Consider the following 17,000-nt stretch of genomic DNA (forward strand, 5'->3'; position numbering starts at 1 on the left):
GCCTACCATTGAGAATTTTGTAGGTGAATTCTCAAAACATCCATGAGACCAAGATAGGGGTCAAGACCGGTAGAAAATGTTTAATTTTATATAAAAAATGGATGTCGTATAAGGTCGACTGGTAAGATATGGATGGTGAGCTAGTTGACTACGTAAATGAGTACAGATTCAAGAATTCTGATTTCACCCGTACTCTGTAGCGTAGTTCATCAAACCTAGCGTAGGTTCAAATCCGAAAGATACCTGCAATGATGTGTCCTACTATATTTAATATGCTCACTAGTTCAGTGTTTTTGTTTTGTCAGTATTTTGAATCTTGTAGGAGATTGTTGGAATTTTTAATGTTATTAAAATTAAAGATTCAAAATACGTTTGTAGTATTTTGTTGGGTGTCTTTAGGAGACACCCCTTGGTTGTGTCTTCCTCTCCTATATAAGGAGAAGAGGTCTTGTCTTTTTCGTCAACATTTTTTGGAAGCAATTTCATTTTTTGTTTTCTTCTCCAACGTAGTCTATCAGTATTAATGAGTTAATGAATATAGCCTTTTGGACTCTCTACATAATCACTTTTGGTACTGCAAACCATGTGATTTGAGAGTTGTTTTATCTTGAAAGTATAGATGCATGGTCAACCCGGATTGCAAAATTGGGCATCTAAAAACTTTAAAGAGAGTATCGTTTGATGCGAGTCAACCCAACTTCCTTCTATTCCGGTGATACAAGAAGATGTATATTGATGTTGTCAATCTCTACTTCAACTTCTACAAGCATATTTTGGTGATGTACGAACTGCCAGACAACCAGATAAGTCTTATACTACTGCCCGTTACATTATAAGTACATAATATTTCCAACAGTATCTGAGTTTTGACATTATTTTTAGCCTATTTATTTGAACTTTTTGATCCTCAAGACGCTCAACCATAATAGTTTTGGAACCATGTCAAGTCTCCATGGCCTACCAGAACAACACAATGATTTCCCCAAAAACCATTCTTCTATCATGCCTCTTAACAATGGAAATCCTGCTGAATCCACACAAATGGTTTTACCTTGGTTTAGTAAGCCAATCAAACTACAAGTAAATTTCATAGAGCAGTTTTTTCAGGCCAAAGAAAAAGGATATATCCAACATAAAAATGTAACTATTTGACATTAAGATTCCTTTTAATGAAAAAGAGTTGATCCATTAATAAATAACAGTATTCCATTTTCGTAGTTAAGATAAAACCAAGATCTTCTAGCCAAGAAATATCTATCACTGTTGTACAACAAATAACTTCCACATCAGTTTCTAAATGTCTCCACCAACTAGTCCCCCCTCCCCCCTAGGATCTCGAGTCCAAAAATGACTCAACAGTCTTCTGATTAGGTGACTTCAACCAAGAGCATGCTGCACTGCAACCATTCTCAACCAACCATATCAATACATGCTTCATTCTTCCAAACTATGCATTCCTTCATCTTTAACGTCTAGTTTTCCCTCATTTTCATGATCTTTCATCTCTAAGCTTCCAAGCCTACCTTTGAGTCTCTTTTTTTTTTTTTTTTTTGGTATGCTACATTTGAGACTTAACTTGTGTCTTATGTAACCATCATGCATTAGGACATTTACCTCCAAGGTGCAAATCAAACCCCCCTCGTCTTGTAAACCGCATAAGCCAATAAGAGCGGAATTGGCAGACAATATCCAGGGAAATGAAGAAATGGGCTCATTTCATATGCTTCCACCAGAGCTCTACAAAGCTGTAGAAAAGAACAAAACCCAATAAACGTGAAAAATTTATCCAAGTACAAGTAATCTTATGGGATATTATGAGAAAATAAAAATCAACCATGTTTACAAGGAGAGAATCACAAGGAAAGAAATGGTCCATTTATGATCTTATCAACAAACATTCAAAGGGAGCTTCATGAGGAAGGTTACTTAAGTATAATAGTCAATATGGGAAAGTAGCAAGTTGATGTGCTGCAGAGGACATAATGCAGGGCTGCAGAGAAGAGAGGGTCAATAGTTCAATGGGTCCCATAAAACAGCCCTTACAAATAAGACACCAACTCAATTCCTTTACTGCCTTTGTATAGACCACAAAAACAGGACAAAAATTATTTAAAAAAAAACAAAAATATATCCAGGAAGGTACGCACTCGGGTGTTGGACTGGAACATGGGTTCAAACCTAAAACAGAATTCATGGGTTTTACAAAATCACATCATATTTTTCAATAGGTGAAGAAAAAGCAAATATTTCGCAGCGGATTGTACAGTGAAACATTTATATGGTTATAGTCTATTGTATGTGTGAAAAAATGTACTAGGCATTTCTTCAACAAGATAAACTGATAACCATAAAAACTTTTTAGAAGACTAGTTATGACCCAAGCATCTTTTATTTACAGGTGTAACTTTTAATATGTCATAGTAGACTAGTTATGACCCAAGTATTTTTTATTTACAGGTGTTGTAATCGAGGATCTCTTGAAGTGTTGGAATCGGAATATGCAATGGGTATTTGACCTTTCAGAACCCCACTAAAATAGGTTAGTCATCTGGCCAGTTTGAATCTGGAAGGAGGAGATCTACTGTCTGAGACCCATTGCACCATATCCTACACAGACTTTTGATATGCATACCGAAGACTACCAAGGGTAAAAACATAATAAAGAACAAAGAAAAGAAACCAAAAACTAAAATTAAAAAGTAAAAAGAGGTAAATAAGCTTTAGTGGTAATTGAAGATTTACCTTCCAATGTTTCCAATAAACAATCAAGCAAAACAATATAAGAAGTTTCCTCACGAAACGCCCACCACATAAAAACTTTGAACCCTTAGTGCCTAGGTAGCCAGTCGAAGATCTCTGACTCTTGTAAATGTAATCATCTTCTTTCTTCCCTGACAATGAAAAGAAGTAAAGTCGATATATTGCTCTTTCGGCAACCAAAGCACACATAACGAAGACAGCAGGCAAGACTACAAAACAGAGGTGGGGTAAGACAACCACCATAACATCCGGATGTCCAATGTAAGCTTGTTCACCCCTCTCATGGGGTACACCCACAACCCAACCCTTGATTGTTATGTCTCCCCTACCCCCACCTTCAGTGAAAACTTGTCCACTACCCCAAGGGAAGAATACCAGGTAGAACAAGTAAATCAACAATCCAAACCACAGCACAGAGACCCAGCAGAAATCTGTAAGAACCCATAATACACCACTAATGAAGCTTTTCTCAACAATGAAATTGTTATATGTGTACTGCTTCTCCGAACATATGAGAAGTGCTTTTGGAACAAGGAGAATGGAAGAGAGGAACAAAAGAATAGACCAAAGAATTGGGTAGTACAAGGCAGCCCACTGACAGCCCATAACCAAAAACTCTGTCCACTTCCAATTAAGCTTTGCAGTGAGGCCATTAATTGAAAACGGCCTTAATTCAGTTATTGTTGATCTTCCCAGGATGTCAGTTGCCTCTATTTCCAGCCAGAATCGATCAGGAGATGGATCATCAAAGGCTCTCCAATTCCATGGGACAGTGTAGAGATCTCCCCTCGTGGAGTTTTCATGCTTTGTCATAGATGACTCCATGACAATATCAAGATGTCCGGACCTTGAGTCATAGATTCTTGCCACAACCGATACAATTGGCAGAACTGAGAATACCAAAGCTCTGACATTCTCATAAAAGGATGGATCACCAAAACAACCATAATCATGGGGAGCTGACGCCATTAGCATGAAGCGTGAATCAAGAGGAAATGTTGGCAATATGATAGTTTTCTTAGCTTCCATCTTAAAGTCAATATCAACAAATGAAACATGACCTGAATCAATGGCCAACACACGCATGACCCTATTCTTCCTCCAGTCACCCATCTCCCATTCCCAGAATTCGTTGAGTGATAGAGCTTCATTGGAACAACTTTGCTGACCTACAGTACTTCCTTCAGGTGTTTGGTGGATATTTAGTTGGAAATATTTCTCCAATGATAAGAAACGATGACCTGACAAATGGTGTCGCTTCAAATTCTTACCAAACTTTGTATGCAGATGCCCACATAGGTAGGCTGATAATGCATTCTTGAGGAAAACATCTTTCAAACTCCTCCCAGTTTCTGTGGATGCTGAGAATGAAAGTGGAAAATGCCCAAAGGTTATCTTTGTTACCTGTTCCGCCGATTGAGAATTCCACTGTGAGAGCTCAGTATCTATATTGGCTAGTAGTTCTTCTGTTGGATGCCCAAAAAGATTAGTTGGGCCACGTAAACCGATGGCCATCGTACTGTCAAATCCAACAAATAGATGCTTCCGTCCACCACTCTGGATGTTGCAGCACACTCATGTCAAGCTGAGTTAAATAAGTTCTACAATTCTACAAATATTAAAGAATTAAAACTGAGTGCAAATCTTAAAAGAGCCAAATTTAACTCCAACTTGTTCATGGTTGACTGAATTCATTAGATGGAAGAGTTGCATTGCAAAGTTATCAAGAGGGATTTTCTGACTACCATGTCAGAGTCTTGGTCCCAAAGCCCTAATATCTGACACCTGGCAGCTTGGATGCTGCCCAAATTTCATACACAGGTATACCCTAAAGACCCCTGCTTACATGTCAAATTTGAGCCCAATCAGAGTTGGCCATGTGGCAAAACAATGGTTTAAAATCAAGAACTACCATACATGGACTATAAAGTGGATGCATTCCAATAAACAGGAAGGTAAATGATTGAATAAGACTATGAAATTTGCCAACCGGCCAATCCAGATTCCAGACCATGTCAAGTCTATCCAATGGTTGGAACTGCCACATCAGCCTTCCACATTGGCACAACTAGGTTGGTCACCTAGAAACCCCTTTCGACTTGGGTTGTGCAAAGAACCTTTTTCCTGTATGCACCAAATGTGAAGACCAAAACCAATTTCAATAGGTTAAGAACTCAATCAAGAGTGACAAGTTAGACACTGAACTTAGTTTTGAGTAGTTCCAAAGCACTGGGGCAAATGACAACTTGCAGAGCACTCAACTATGTTTCCAAGATGGTATGCACGGAAGTGGATAATAATGTACCTCAACACAAATTTTTTGACCAAACAAAATCAATGTTTTTCCATTTTCCTATTTGAGTAGAAGCTAATCTTCAAAAAGTGAAATAGATTATAGAAACTTTAATGTGCAAGGTTCTCAATATAAAGAACTACATAGAAATTCTGTTACAAGGTAATATCTCGTTAGAAATATCTTAGGAGGTCAACTCACCTGTATAGTGACACTGTTAACAGTCCTATTTCTTCTTAATTCTCCACTGATACTATACTTCGAAAAGAAATCAAATGAACCACCAACTACTGGTACACCAAAATTATCATGGTTTCCTCTCAAATCATAGAAGATATTCTTCTCAATTCCACTCCTTTTAACAACTTTTTCCATAACCTTGTGGTATTCAATCCACTCCTCTTCATTTTGTTTCATTGTTAACAGATCTTCACTTTTCCCATCTGGTCAGAGAAATAGAAAGGGAAGAATGAAGATTAATCAAGGTTAGGATTGAACCTTGAAAGACAGAATGGATGTCCAGAACTTCATAGCATGCATTGATTCAAAGATATAAACAAACAGAAATTTATGAATGTGAAGAGAAAAGGGGCATCCCCACATCTGCATGAAAAAGTATTTATTTCTAATTCTGTGGCTGGAAAAATGACTATGCACCTTTACTGTGCAAGATTATCCCACCTTGGGGCACTAACCGAAGAAGCAAAATTATTAGACAAAGATTAAAAGAAGTACAAAACTAAGAGGTAGGGGTGCAAGGAGACAAGTGAAGCTCAGGCCTTCAGCCCTTTACATTTTGCAATGTAATATCTTACATATTCTAAACCATTGCCTTTCAGAAACAAAATAGTCAGAAATCTAAATATGCCAGATATTAGCAAATACCCACCTATCCAAGAGCTTATCGGTGATTGTTACAGAGTGTCAATAATGAGCAATGGTTAAGCCTTAGGAAAAATTCTTATATCCTACATAGCATGGGTTATTTATAATCTATTAGGGTACCGGAGTTGGTATTCTATGTGCTAATACAGGTAGATATCATGTATCGTTTATCCAGAGGCACAAGCAGATCTGAAAATTTTGTGGACCCTCCTCAATTAGAGCAAACAGACAATATGCATAGCTGCAAAAACTGGATTCTCCACTGCAGACTTGGAGAAGTTAAAGATGAACCACTTGTATGGACATTTTGAGAAACAGAACTGATAATCAATATAAACATTCAAGTGTCAAAGAGGATTAAATCTATGTTCTTTCTACTGTTTCCCAAACATAGGTAACAGAAAACATTACTCTACTTTGATGTGTTTCATTTGTAAAGATGAGTTATGTTGAGATTTCCCAAAAAAATCTAGATTTATCTCCAGTGACAGAAAATTCAACACAAAATACTGACAATTTAACCATCAGAAAACGCCAATTTCCCCAGCTATTAGAAAAAATTTCGCACTGTGAAACCCATTAAAAGTATCCAACATTTTCCACCAAAAAGGTCTGCATAAAGTCAAATAAATTGTGGCGTGGCCCGCTGAGTATCTCTTTATGTCTTAAATCTCAACAGTGAAAATTTCAAAATATTCCCATATAGGAATATTTTGAAATCGTAACAATAATAACAAGCCATTTGCAAAATCCAAGAATCTGACCCAAACATTGCAGCTGAATAAACACATAAAATTGGGAAAAACTAGAAATACAGATAAATACCTGTGAGATCACCAGTGATTAGAACCAGGGATGGCTTTATCATAGCAAGAGTAGGACCGACCAGCCTCTCAAAATCAAGAGCTCTGTCGGGATGGAAAACACTGAAATGGAGATCTGAGAGCTGAACCACCCAGATTACGGAATCCGGGCCATCTTTCACATCAATGATAGCCCTCGAATTGGGTTTTTCTCCTTCAATTCTTTCATGAGTTTGGATGGAATCACAATTAATTGTAGAGGGAACTGAGAAGAAGAGGAGGAGAAGGAGGAGAAACTCCATTTTCGACTTGCCACTGTAGTTCATGGATTGTTTACTCGTCTGTTAAACGATTAAACCAACGCAGAAAGCTTTTTCAAAAGGTCAAATATGCCGAAATTTCTGGTTTAAATTTTCACGTACCTCCCCTGAGGTATCACTTAATTACAAAAATACTCCTCAATTTTTTAGAAAATTTCACGTATCTTTGAGTTTCTTAATAGTTAACACATGTCCCCATTCGGTTAGTTTAGGACTAACAGTGTTAAATTCAAAGGATAAAATGACAAAAATGCCCTTAACCTGCAATTCATCTTTCCCAAATCGTTTAGGATTTGAAAAAATGGAAGATGAGTTACAGCTATGCTTCTTAGTCTGAGACAGGCACCCTGTCGGTCCCTGCAACTCTAACAGGTAAACACCCCAGTTCTTTAACCCTCTTCTGTCTCTTCATGACTCTATTGATTTCAGGTCAAAATTCCCAGCTTTTATTCCTCCAATTTACTATTCTTTCAAGTTAAAGTTTCAAGATGTTCTAGTTAGAATCCTGGTTGTAGAACTATTTATTGATTAAACTCTGCCGTATTTCCATCAACTTGTTTTCTAGGATTTTCAGATTTAAATTCTATTTCAAAAACATAAACCTTCAATCGATTACTGGTTTCCTATTTCAAGTCAAACCCTGCATATTCTTAAATTTTTTATTTGATCTACTTAAACTGAATGCTGCTTACTGTTAATCCATCAATTTGAACCTCTGTTTAATTCTGTTTTGAGTTTTGAAAATCCCAGCATATATTTTGTTATTTTGACTTGTTTTCTAGTTTCCTAGTTGCAGTAGAATTGCTTCAAAACTCCAAATCCAACCGTCGGAATTGTTTCAAACTATGCAGACCTACACTACCTTTTTTTTTTCATAAAAAAAGAAATATATATATTAAAACCATTGAACAAGCTACAGTCCTAAGTCGGTCGTGATCCTAGCAGAGCATTGTTTGAAGGGTGTTGGAGTTATATAATATATGCCTACTCTAGAAGAGTTCAGGGATCGGTCCATAAGTTCACAATAAACATCTACTGAAGTCCACGAGATGGGTAGGGAAAAAGGAAAAGTGAGCAGGTCATATAATCGCTTGTTGGTAGTCCAAATACTCTTTAACTGAATTGATCCTTTCCTCGCCGTCTACCATCCATGGAAGAGTCCCACCAGATCTGCTTCCACACTATCAGAAGTTCTTAAGCAATCTGCATCTGTTAGCATATGGTGTCCATCTATCAAAAGGTAAAAAGCCCGCTGAGCTAGTTTAAGTGCGGATTCAAAAATTCCTGCGATCATTAAACTAGGTAAGTGGGAGTTAATGTTAGCAGATAACAAATTGTAGATGGGAAGGTGTGTGCGGTCAGTGGTACGGTCAGGGTTTGAGTTGTGACAAGGGGGATGAATACATAAGTCATTTAACCATCTATTGACATTCTTGATGACCGATAAGGGATCGGCCTTGGCAGCACAGAACGGAACCTTGTTTCTTACATCCTAGATAAAATAAACAATGATAATAAAAACTGAAAAAAAAACAAATGCCAGAATGTTTATCCGAGGCAAAGTTGCCACAGAGAGAGACACAAAGGTCCAATAAAGAAGGTGCAGAGAAGTGCTCAGTCCTTAATCCAAGAGGGCCAGCAACCCAAATATGCTTAACCAAATCACATAAAAGGAAGAGGTGTCAGATCGATTCATCGTATGAACCACAGAATATACATGTAGGCTTGACTGAAATCCATTTCGAGAGAAAAGCCCATGTAGGAATTCCTGCATGTAAAACATGCCAAAAGAAAATTTTAAATCTAGGATGAATAGCAAGTTTCCAAAAGAATTTCCACCACCGGACATGCAAAGGCCTAGGTGGGCTAGTTGATTCTAGAAGATGCTTGGCCACTAGCTGTGTGGAGAAATTCCCTTTTTTGTTGAGGGTACACCTCCACACATCCTCATGGTGAGAAATAGGAATCTGTTCAATGAGTGAGATAGATGCAATATCAAAGCAAGAAATTAACTTACTTCTATCCCAATTACCATTTTGAAGCAGATCATGGACCAAATGGAACTCATTAGAGAGCATGATAGTAGGGGGTAAGAACTTACCATTCGTGGAAGGTATCCACGGATCATACCTGCAGGAAGTAGTTTTCCCATTTCCAATCTGTCTAGACACCATACCTTTCAGGAGTGGTAGTGTATGTGCAATGTTGTTCCAAGTCCAAGACCCCCTTCGTGCCAAGGTTTTTGGATGAAAAATAGATAATTTTGGAAAATACTTGGCTCGTAGGATCCTAGACCATGGAGTAGATGTCTCGGTGATGAGTCTCCATCCCAGCTTGATGATGAGGGCCTGATTGTGATGTTCAGCTTTGCGTAGGCCAAGACCCCCTTCAGAAGTGGGGCGACAGATTTTTCCCCAACTGATAAGATGACAAGCCTTTTTATTCTGGGTGGAATTAGACCAGAAGTTCAAAGAGATGGAGTCTAGAGATCTACAAATCTTAGTGGGGAAAAGGAAACAAGACATGAGGTATGTGGGTACAACAGCCAGAACCGATTGAATCAAAATCTTTCGGCCTGCAAAAGACAAGTGGCTGGCTTTCCAAAGGCCTAACTTGGCTTTAACCCTAGTGACAACATGACTTAAATCTTTGGTCTTTGCTCTAGAAGGAAAAAGCATGGTTCCCAGGTAGGACGAGGTTGAAGGCATCACCCGCAGGTTTAAGAGGTTGCACAGGTCAGTCTTAGTGGGTGCGGCTATATTTATGCTAAAATGAACCTCATTCTTTTGGAAGTTAATCTCCTGACCAGTTAGATCAGAGAAGAGATCCAGGATGGCCTTAATGGTTAAGAAGTCCTCTTTGGTTGCCCTGCAGAATATCAGAGTATCATCAGCAAAGAGAAGGCGGTGAATTTCAGGGGCATTGCGGGCCACCTTGATTCCATGGAACAGGTTAAGTTCCTGGTAAGTAGTGAGGAGACGAGATAGAACTTCCATAGTGAAGAGAAACAGGTAAGGGCTAAGGGGGCATCCCTGTCTAAGGCCACGGTGAGGTTTGATATAACCAAAAGATCCACCATCAATTTTGAAAGAGAAGGAGGTAGAGGATATCAGAGAATGCACAATAGAGGTCCATTCAGTATTGAACCCAAGAAACAGGGCCAACTTAGTCAGCAGTGACCACTCAACCCTGTCATAAGCTTTAGACATGTCAATCTTTATAGCAGCATAACCAGTTTTACCTTTGACATGATTCAGATAGAAAAAGATTTCATGGGCCATAATGATATTATCAGAAATTTGGCAGCCGGGTATGAAGGCCGATTGATAAGGTGAAATGAAATGGGACAGTAATGGGCGTAGACGGTTAGCAATAATTTTTGCAATTAATTTATAGGAGACATTACACAAACTGATTGGCCTAAAATCAGCTGGGAGAGATGCATTCTCCTTTTTGGGTATCATGCAAAAAAGTGTATGATTACAACCAGGGGGGAGATTTGGAAGAGAAAAATGAATAGACAAAGTGGTATTTATCAGTTTGAATGGTGTCCCAGAATTTATGGTAGAAGCAGGCCTGAAACCCATTGGGGCCAGGGGCTTTATAAGCACCAATAGAAAACAAAGCCTTTTTAATTTCAGGGATTGAGGGTGGGGAGGTCAGGGTAGACGCCGAAGTTGGGGTAAGGACTGGGGGGAAGAGGCACTCAAAGAAGGAAGCATCAAGGGGATCCGTGGTTTGAAATAACCCCTCAAGGTGGTCAGAAAACAACTGGGCCATAGCACTGGGCTCATTTATCCTCTCCCCAAGCTCATTGTGTAAGTAAAGGATTCTCCTCTTATGTACACTACCTATTGAACTATACTTCGGTTGAAGTTTCACGCCAATCTGAACTGTTTTATTTAAGTTATTAAATTTCCTCTATTTCTAGTTCTTATTCCTTTTCCCTGCAATCCTAAATTTCCTGGTTATTCTTTAAAATTCCAATAGTGTAAGGAGATTAGAATCCTAAATTTTCTGGTTCTTATTCCTTTCCCGCATGATTTGGGGAAGATATCAACGAACTGCCTAGACAATAAAATCAGGCTGATCAGTTGAGATCAGAATACCAACTCATCTTCCCTTTTTTCTGAATCCTAAATTTCCTGGTTCTTGTTCCTTTTCTGTGTGATTTGAGGCAGATATCAACGAATGAGGGCATGTCTTAACTTTTAAGAACCTCAGGGAGTATTCAAAATTTCCTAAAACTGAGAGATGTTTTTGTAATTGGATGATTCCTCAGGGTAGACATGTGAAAATTTTCATTTTTTTTTTTTTTAAAGTTTCAGCCCCAAAGGATAGTTAGGTAAATAAGTTAAAGTTTCAGACCAAAGGGATCGCTCATAGCTTTTTTTTATCCAAAAAGAAAAAAGGATAGCTCATAGCTAGGTAACAGGCATGGACCCCTTCCCCTCTGTCCTTACAGTAGGGTGCCCTGGCATTGCCAGTCTTCCTATGATCCCGGTGACCTTTAACAGATAGTCTTTGTGCTGTCTTATCAAACAAAAAAAAAACAAAAAAAATAGTCTTTGCGCTGTGGGGTATTACCCATCCACAAATGAGGGTTTTTTACCCGAAGGTTTCGGACCTCGTACATGAGTTCAGTATTCAGACATAATATTAAAAAGAAGGGTTTTTTATAATTATCATCCCAAAACCTTTGATACCTACTATTACCTTTCTAAAAACTTTCAAACAACTATTACCTTCCCCTGTTGTATATTAATAATTAACTGGCTCTCACCGTTACATTTTCGTAACGGAGAGGGTTAATCGTGACAGTGTGCCATTATCACGAATTTTCTAAGTCCAAAATGCCCTTTTAGGATGGTAATTATAAAAAAAACCCCACCCCATCACCGTCCCTTCTCCTCCTCCTTCTCTTCTTCTTCTTCTTCTTCTTCTTCTTCTTCCTCTAAAACCCCAAACGTTGTTTTCTCTACTTGAGGTCACCTACTGTCATGGGGGAAAGGAATATGTGTCCTTTCTGAGATTGAATACCACCCCAAAATAAGGTCACCTACTGTCATGGGGGAAAGGAATATGTGTCCTTTCTGAGATTGAATACCACCCCAAAACGGCTTGTACACAGTAACACAGAGGTCCGTCCCAATTTAATAACTACCTCTTTAATCTGCCTCCTCACACTGAACGACGTGTTCAATCTGGACACTATTCTCTTCGGAGGTTCCGCTCCAATGGACGAAGTAACGAAGCGGAGAAGCTGAGCTCGCTTCACCATGGAGAGCTTCACAATCTACTCTCCATCCACCACCTTTGTCCCCTCTTCGTCTCGCTTATCTCTTTCCCAAAGATCTATTTCTTCGTTTAGTAAATCTCCAGTCATCACAAATCGACCAATCGAACCTCTTGGATCTTATTCTTCTTCTTCATTACTTATCTTTGGTTCTCACTCTCGATTCTCTCTCTTGAACCCCAAACCATTCGCTCCTGCTTTGAAGAAATATAGACCTCAAACATTTATTCAAGCCTCTTCGAGCTCGGATGACAAGGTAAAGAGCTCTGTTTCTGCTCCTCAAGGAGCGAAGCTCCTCCCCTTCATGCTCTCAGTTGGCATTGGAGTGATTGTTCGGTGCTCAATAGTATTTTTGGTGAAATATTCTTTCCCAAAACCAAAATGGCATACCTGTTAAAAGCAGCAGAGGCAATACAAACTCGCCAAGGAAATTACCCATCGCGAGCCCTCTTTGTCATACAATCACTTGATTTTCATAACCGTTGTCTTTTAATAAAGAAATTCTGTGTGGATTCTCCATTTTATGAATGATTAAACGAAAATTCAGTTGACACAACTATCAAAATTCTACCAACTGGATTTTTGAGCAAATAATATAGTAAGTATACATGTTTTTATGGAGATATACAAAAAAATTAGAACAACGAAGTGAATTTGGAACTGGAACTTGTACACCCAAACTATCACCCTCGCCAATGTTCGATTAAACAAAGAAAAAACCAGAAATTCGGTGAGGGGTTTCGTATTTCATGATTAAAAACAAAACCCAAATCGATAAAACAAACAAATCTTCTTCGCAACCACCAAGTTCAACTACGAAGCACTCGGTTAAAAAACAGAGGCTTTCGTTCCCTGTGCATATTAATCTATTGAGGCCCCAATATCGACTGGATATGCACGGGGAAGAGAAAGAGATTGTCCGGAGTCCAGACAGAAATTAATATTATGATTTCAGACCCCAAAAAAAAAAATTTGCACCTTTGAGTTTGAAGGAGGACAAGGAGAAGAAGGGCCGGTGAAAGGGTTAGGACCTCAAGTGGAGAAAACAATGTTTGGGGTTGCAGAGGAGGAAGAAGAAGAAGAAGAAGAAGAAGAAGAAGAAGGAGGAGGAGGAGAAGGGACGGTGATGGGGTGGGTTTTTTTTTTACAATTACCACCCCAAAAGGACATTTTGGTCTTAGAAAATCTGTGACAACGGCACACTGTCATGACTAACCCTCTTCGTTATGAAAATATAACGGTGGGGTCCAGATAGTTATTAGTATGCAACAGGGGAGGATAATAGTTGTTTGAAAGTTTTTAGAAAGATAATAATAGATATCAAAGTTTTTGGGGTGGTAATTGTAAAAACCCCTAAAACGAAAAGGGAGGAGTCCTAGTTATTGGATGGGAGTTGGGACACGTATCTTAAAAAGAGCATATACAGTGAGAGGATGTCAAGTGTCATTTTCACTTCTATAAATACCTTTTAATGCATTTTAAATCACAGTGAATGGGACACTGTAATCTTCTCATCGTTCACGTACGTGAACGTGAGCCCAACTCCATGTAGCATGCATACACGTAAGAACTTAACTCGCTTGAAGCTCCTGCATTATTTCCCTGGCTCGAAGCTCTCCTATCGTCCTGCCTCCTTTGCTGTCGCTGCAATGATTGATCTACTCTCAGATCTGGAGTATAGGGTGTTGTTAAAATCTTTCAATAGTAGGGAGGGTATTATCATTATTCAAAACTTGGGAGAGGGATTTGATATTATAGATTCTTAGAGGGGAGGGGGATGATTGGCCTTTCTCTATTATTGATGGAGAATATCAATTTATGTATGTGGACTCCCATCAAATTACTAACTCAGCTCTGTAATTAATTAAGCTCACTTAATTGAGAACTCCAACAAAGGCATCTGCAAAAGTAGCAAAAACCATCACGTTTCTCATATTTAAAATTCACAAAGGCTGAGGCTCAACCTCTAAACCTGCAACCAGGTTCAAAGCTGTTGGAAGTATAGTCTCACATCAGTTACTAATTAGCTTACAGTCCTGTTGTATTTTTGGGAGTCTATTTATCGGTTCGAACTTTTGGGATAGAAACTTTACATGCTATCAGTGCAAGTTTTCATTATACCCACGTGTCCGCAGTACAATTTATGAGGGAATGAGCGATCAAGGGTTGGTTTATAAAACGAAAAGAAGAGTGGGTAATCTATGTACTTTTCTCTACCTATTGGTTTGGCCATATAATTTAATGGAAAAAGGTTGGGTACAATACTGGTATACTGTAAGCTAGCGCCTATTGTGTCCACCTCTTGTATGTTGCCCCATCCCACACCCCATTGGTGCCAACTACCGCTCGCTAGCTTATAGCATGCAAGGCAGTGTGCCGATCCCTGTCCCTAATTTAATTTTTGGACCAAGTTTTAAATTCCTTGAGCCACAGTGAAGGGGAATCCCTTGATAGTGGTTTTCAGATGGGCAAGAGAGGGTATCGTGCAACAGTGGGGACTATATTCAACCATTCATAAAGGTGACAAGCAAGGACTGATTCCTAGGGAAAATGAACTTTATCTCAACATTTCCATCTCAGCAAAACTCCACCAACATGTGGGTCCCATCTTCCCAATAATCCCACCCCACCTTCCCCTCTAAACAGACAGAGCCTAAAGGACAAAACATTTATGCGCTTCTAAATTTCTCACACAATAACAACATGCACCGTAAAACACTCTCAGTGCTCCTTTTTAATTGACTCAAGAGATGCCCCCACACAATGACCCTAGATTGTCTACAATGTGCTCTGGGTAGAGAGAAGTTTTCCCCAATTTTTATAAGGAGAGTGATCTACACAGTAGCACTCTGTAATGGTATATTATACACTAGCCTCTTTTAATCGGTGAGGAGAGATAGGGAAACCAATTTGGATCCTCTACTGCCGAGCTTCTTGACAGGACCGTGCTGCCAAGACACTGTGAGGCATGCAATGACCGCCTTACCCCCACTCAGGCAAGGTGTTCAGGCAAGGCTAAGACGGTCATTACATGCCTCATCGTGTCTTGGCAACACGGTCTTGCCAGGCAGCTCGGCAATAGAGGATCTGGCACGGGAGGAGAGAGAGAGAGATGAGGGGCACGACATTGGTATGTTGCGGCCACAACGGGGGAGAGAGAGACAGAGAGGGTGCAGTGGCTGTGATGGAATGACATACATAATGATTGAGATACATAGAGGGGGATCAAACAATCAATAAGATGTTAATGTGTAATATTCTATTACACAATGCTAGTGTTAAGGGTATTAAAATCAAATCAAAACCATTTATCAAAATTAAACCGAGCTACTTCCACCAAAACCGTGAAACTTTTTTCGTATATAGTTCGGTTTTGGTTTTAAAATGATACCAATTAATAAACGGTTTATTTTTTATTTTAACCATTTAAACCGTTTAAATCAATTAAAATTGCTTAAATTTTGAGTTATATATGAAATAGAAAATACCCTCCCGAGTCGCGATTGTTCAACATCCTCATAACCTCATTCATGACCCAACATTGACGAAATTGGTTATGTTTTTTCAAAAATAATCATTCCAAATTTTAAAAGATGTAATAAATTTATAGTAAAGAATCTTTTATGCCTTTTTATATAAGAATAGGTTTTATAATAAAAATCGCTTATGATTTTTTTTTTTATGAGAGTAGCTTTTTTGGTTCTGCATTTTCTCTAAAACTCTTTAGAAACCGTATAATCATTTAGGCAGAATGTTTTCTGCCTGGGATGCAAGGGCCACGCCCATGCACAACATGGTCGGAATGACTGCCATACCCTCCATATATGGTGGAAATTCCACCCCCTTCTGTGTATTGCGTGCGCTCTCATAGGTTGGTGCACATGGCGTGGCCTCTGTGTCTCACCCAGAAAACAGCACCCCATTAAATAAATGGTTCAATTTTAGTTTCATTATATGAAACCGTTTAATAATTGGTTCAATTTAATTTCTATCTCTACAGCGTGAATCGAATCAAACCGAACCATATCATTTAACTCAAACCGCACCATTAGTTATTGGTGTACACCATTTTTTGAATTTAGCTCGTCTCCAGGGAGGCGTGCTGCCAGGGGGCATCCAGCGGTTGAGCTGTGCCGCACACATCTCAGTGCTCGCCTAGGGATGTGTGCGGCACAGCCCAACGGTTGGCAGCGCCCTGGGAGTTCCCTACTCCCTGGAGACGATCTTGATCCTCATTTTTTTTATGGGTACAAGATTTGTGCACGGGAGATTCTCCCATCAAACCTGTCATTTTTTAAGCAAGCGCGGTTTTGGTCATTTCAGATGGGCTTTTAAGTTCATCAACTTTATTCCATGGAGACTATGTAGGTACACAGTCGTGCATGAAAACTATTACCATTTTCTATTGATATTTTTCTTCATCTTGCTTTTCTTTGCTCCTTGTTTCTTTATCAGGTTGTGTTTGGTTGTCATGAGACTCACGACATCAATAGAAAAGAAAAGAAAAAACATAACAGTCGTGTCAATGTAACCATCCTAACTCAACTATAACCACTCCTTGGTTTTGGATACCATATATCCATACCTCGTGTTTATCGTGTTTTCCATTTGTTTTATGTATCTTGTTTTCCTTTGTTTGGCGT

General features: G+C 39.0%; 1 protein-coding gene across 1 annotated transcript; it reads right to left on the reverse strand.

The window, feature by feature from the left end:
- Window positions 1-1,577: 1,577 nt before the first annotated feature.
- LOC122650974 (putative metallophosphoesterase At3g03305) lies at window positions 1,578-10,342 on the reverse strand. Its single transcript, XM_043844326.1, has 5 exons — window positions 9,839-10,342; window positions 6,764-7,082; window positions 5,255-5,496; window positions 2,743-4,317; window positions 1,578-1,745 (listed from the first exon to the last, which is right to left on the reverse strand). The coding sequence occupies exons 1-5, from the start codon at window positions 10,340-10,342 to the stop codon at window positions 1,629-1,631; spliced, it is 2,757 nt and encodes a 918-aa protein (XP_043700261.1). The 3' UTR covers window positions 1,578-1,628.
- Between the last annotated feature and the right edge of the window lie 6,658 nt (window positions 10,343-17,000).

The sequence above is a fragment of the Telopea speciosissima genome, chromosome 2 (genome assembly GCF_018873765.1).
Source record: "Telopea speciosissima isolate NSW1024214 ecotype Mountain lineage chromosome 2, Tspe_v1, whole genome shotgun sequence".
Classification (NCBI taxonomy): Eukaryota; Viridiplantae; Streptophyta; class Magnoliopsida; order Proteales; family Proteaceae; genus Telopea; species Telopea speciosissima.

Excerpts from the sequence above, each read along its gene's own strand:
- LOC122650974 (XM_043844326.1), bottom strand. The coding sequence starts at position 10,342 with ATGGCCCATGAAATCTTTTTCTATCTGAATCATGTCAAAGGTAAAACT. Across the intron at positions 7,083-9,838 it reads TTAACTTCCAAAAGAATGAG|ACGAGTAAACAATCCATGAA; the intron begins GTTCATTTTAGC and ends ATCGTTTAACAG. Across the intron at positions 1,746-2,742 it reads TTTATTGGAAACATTGGAAG|CTTTGTAGAGCTCTGGTGGA; the intron begins GTAAATCTTCAA and ends TCTTTTCTACAG.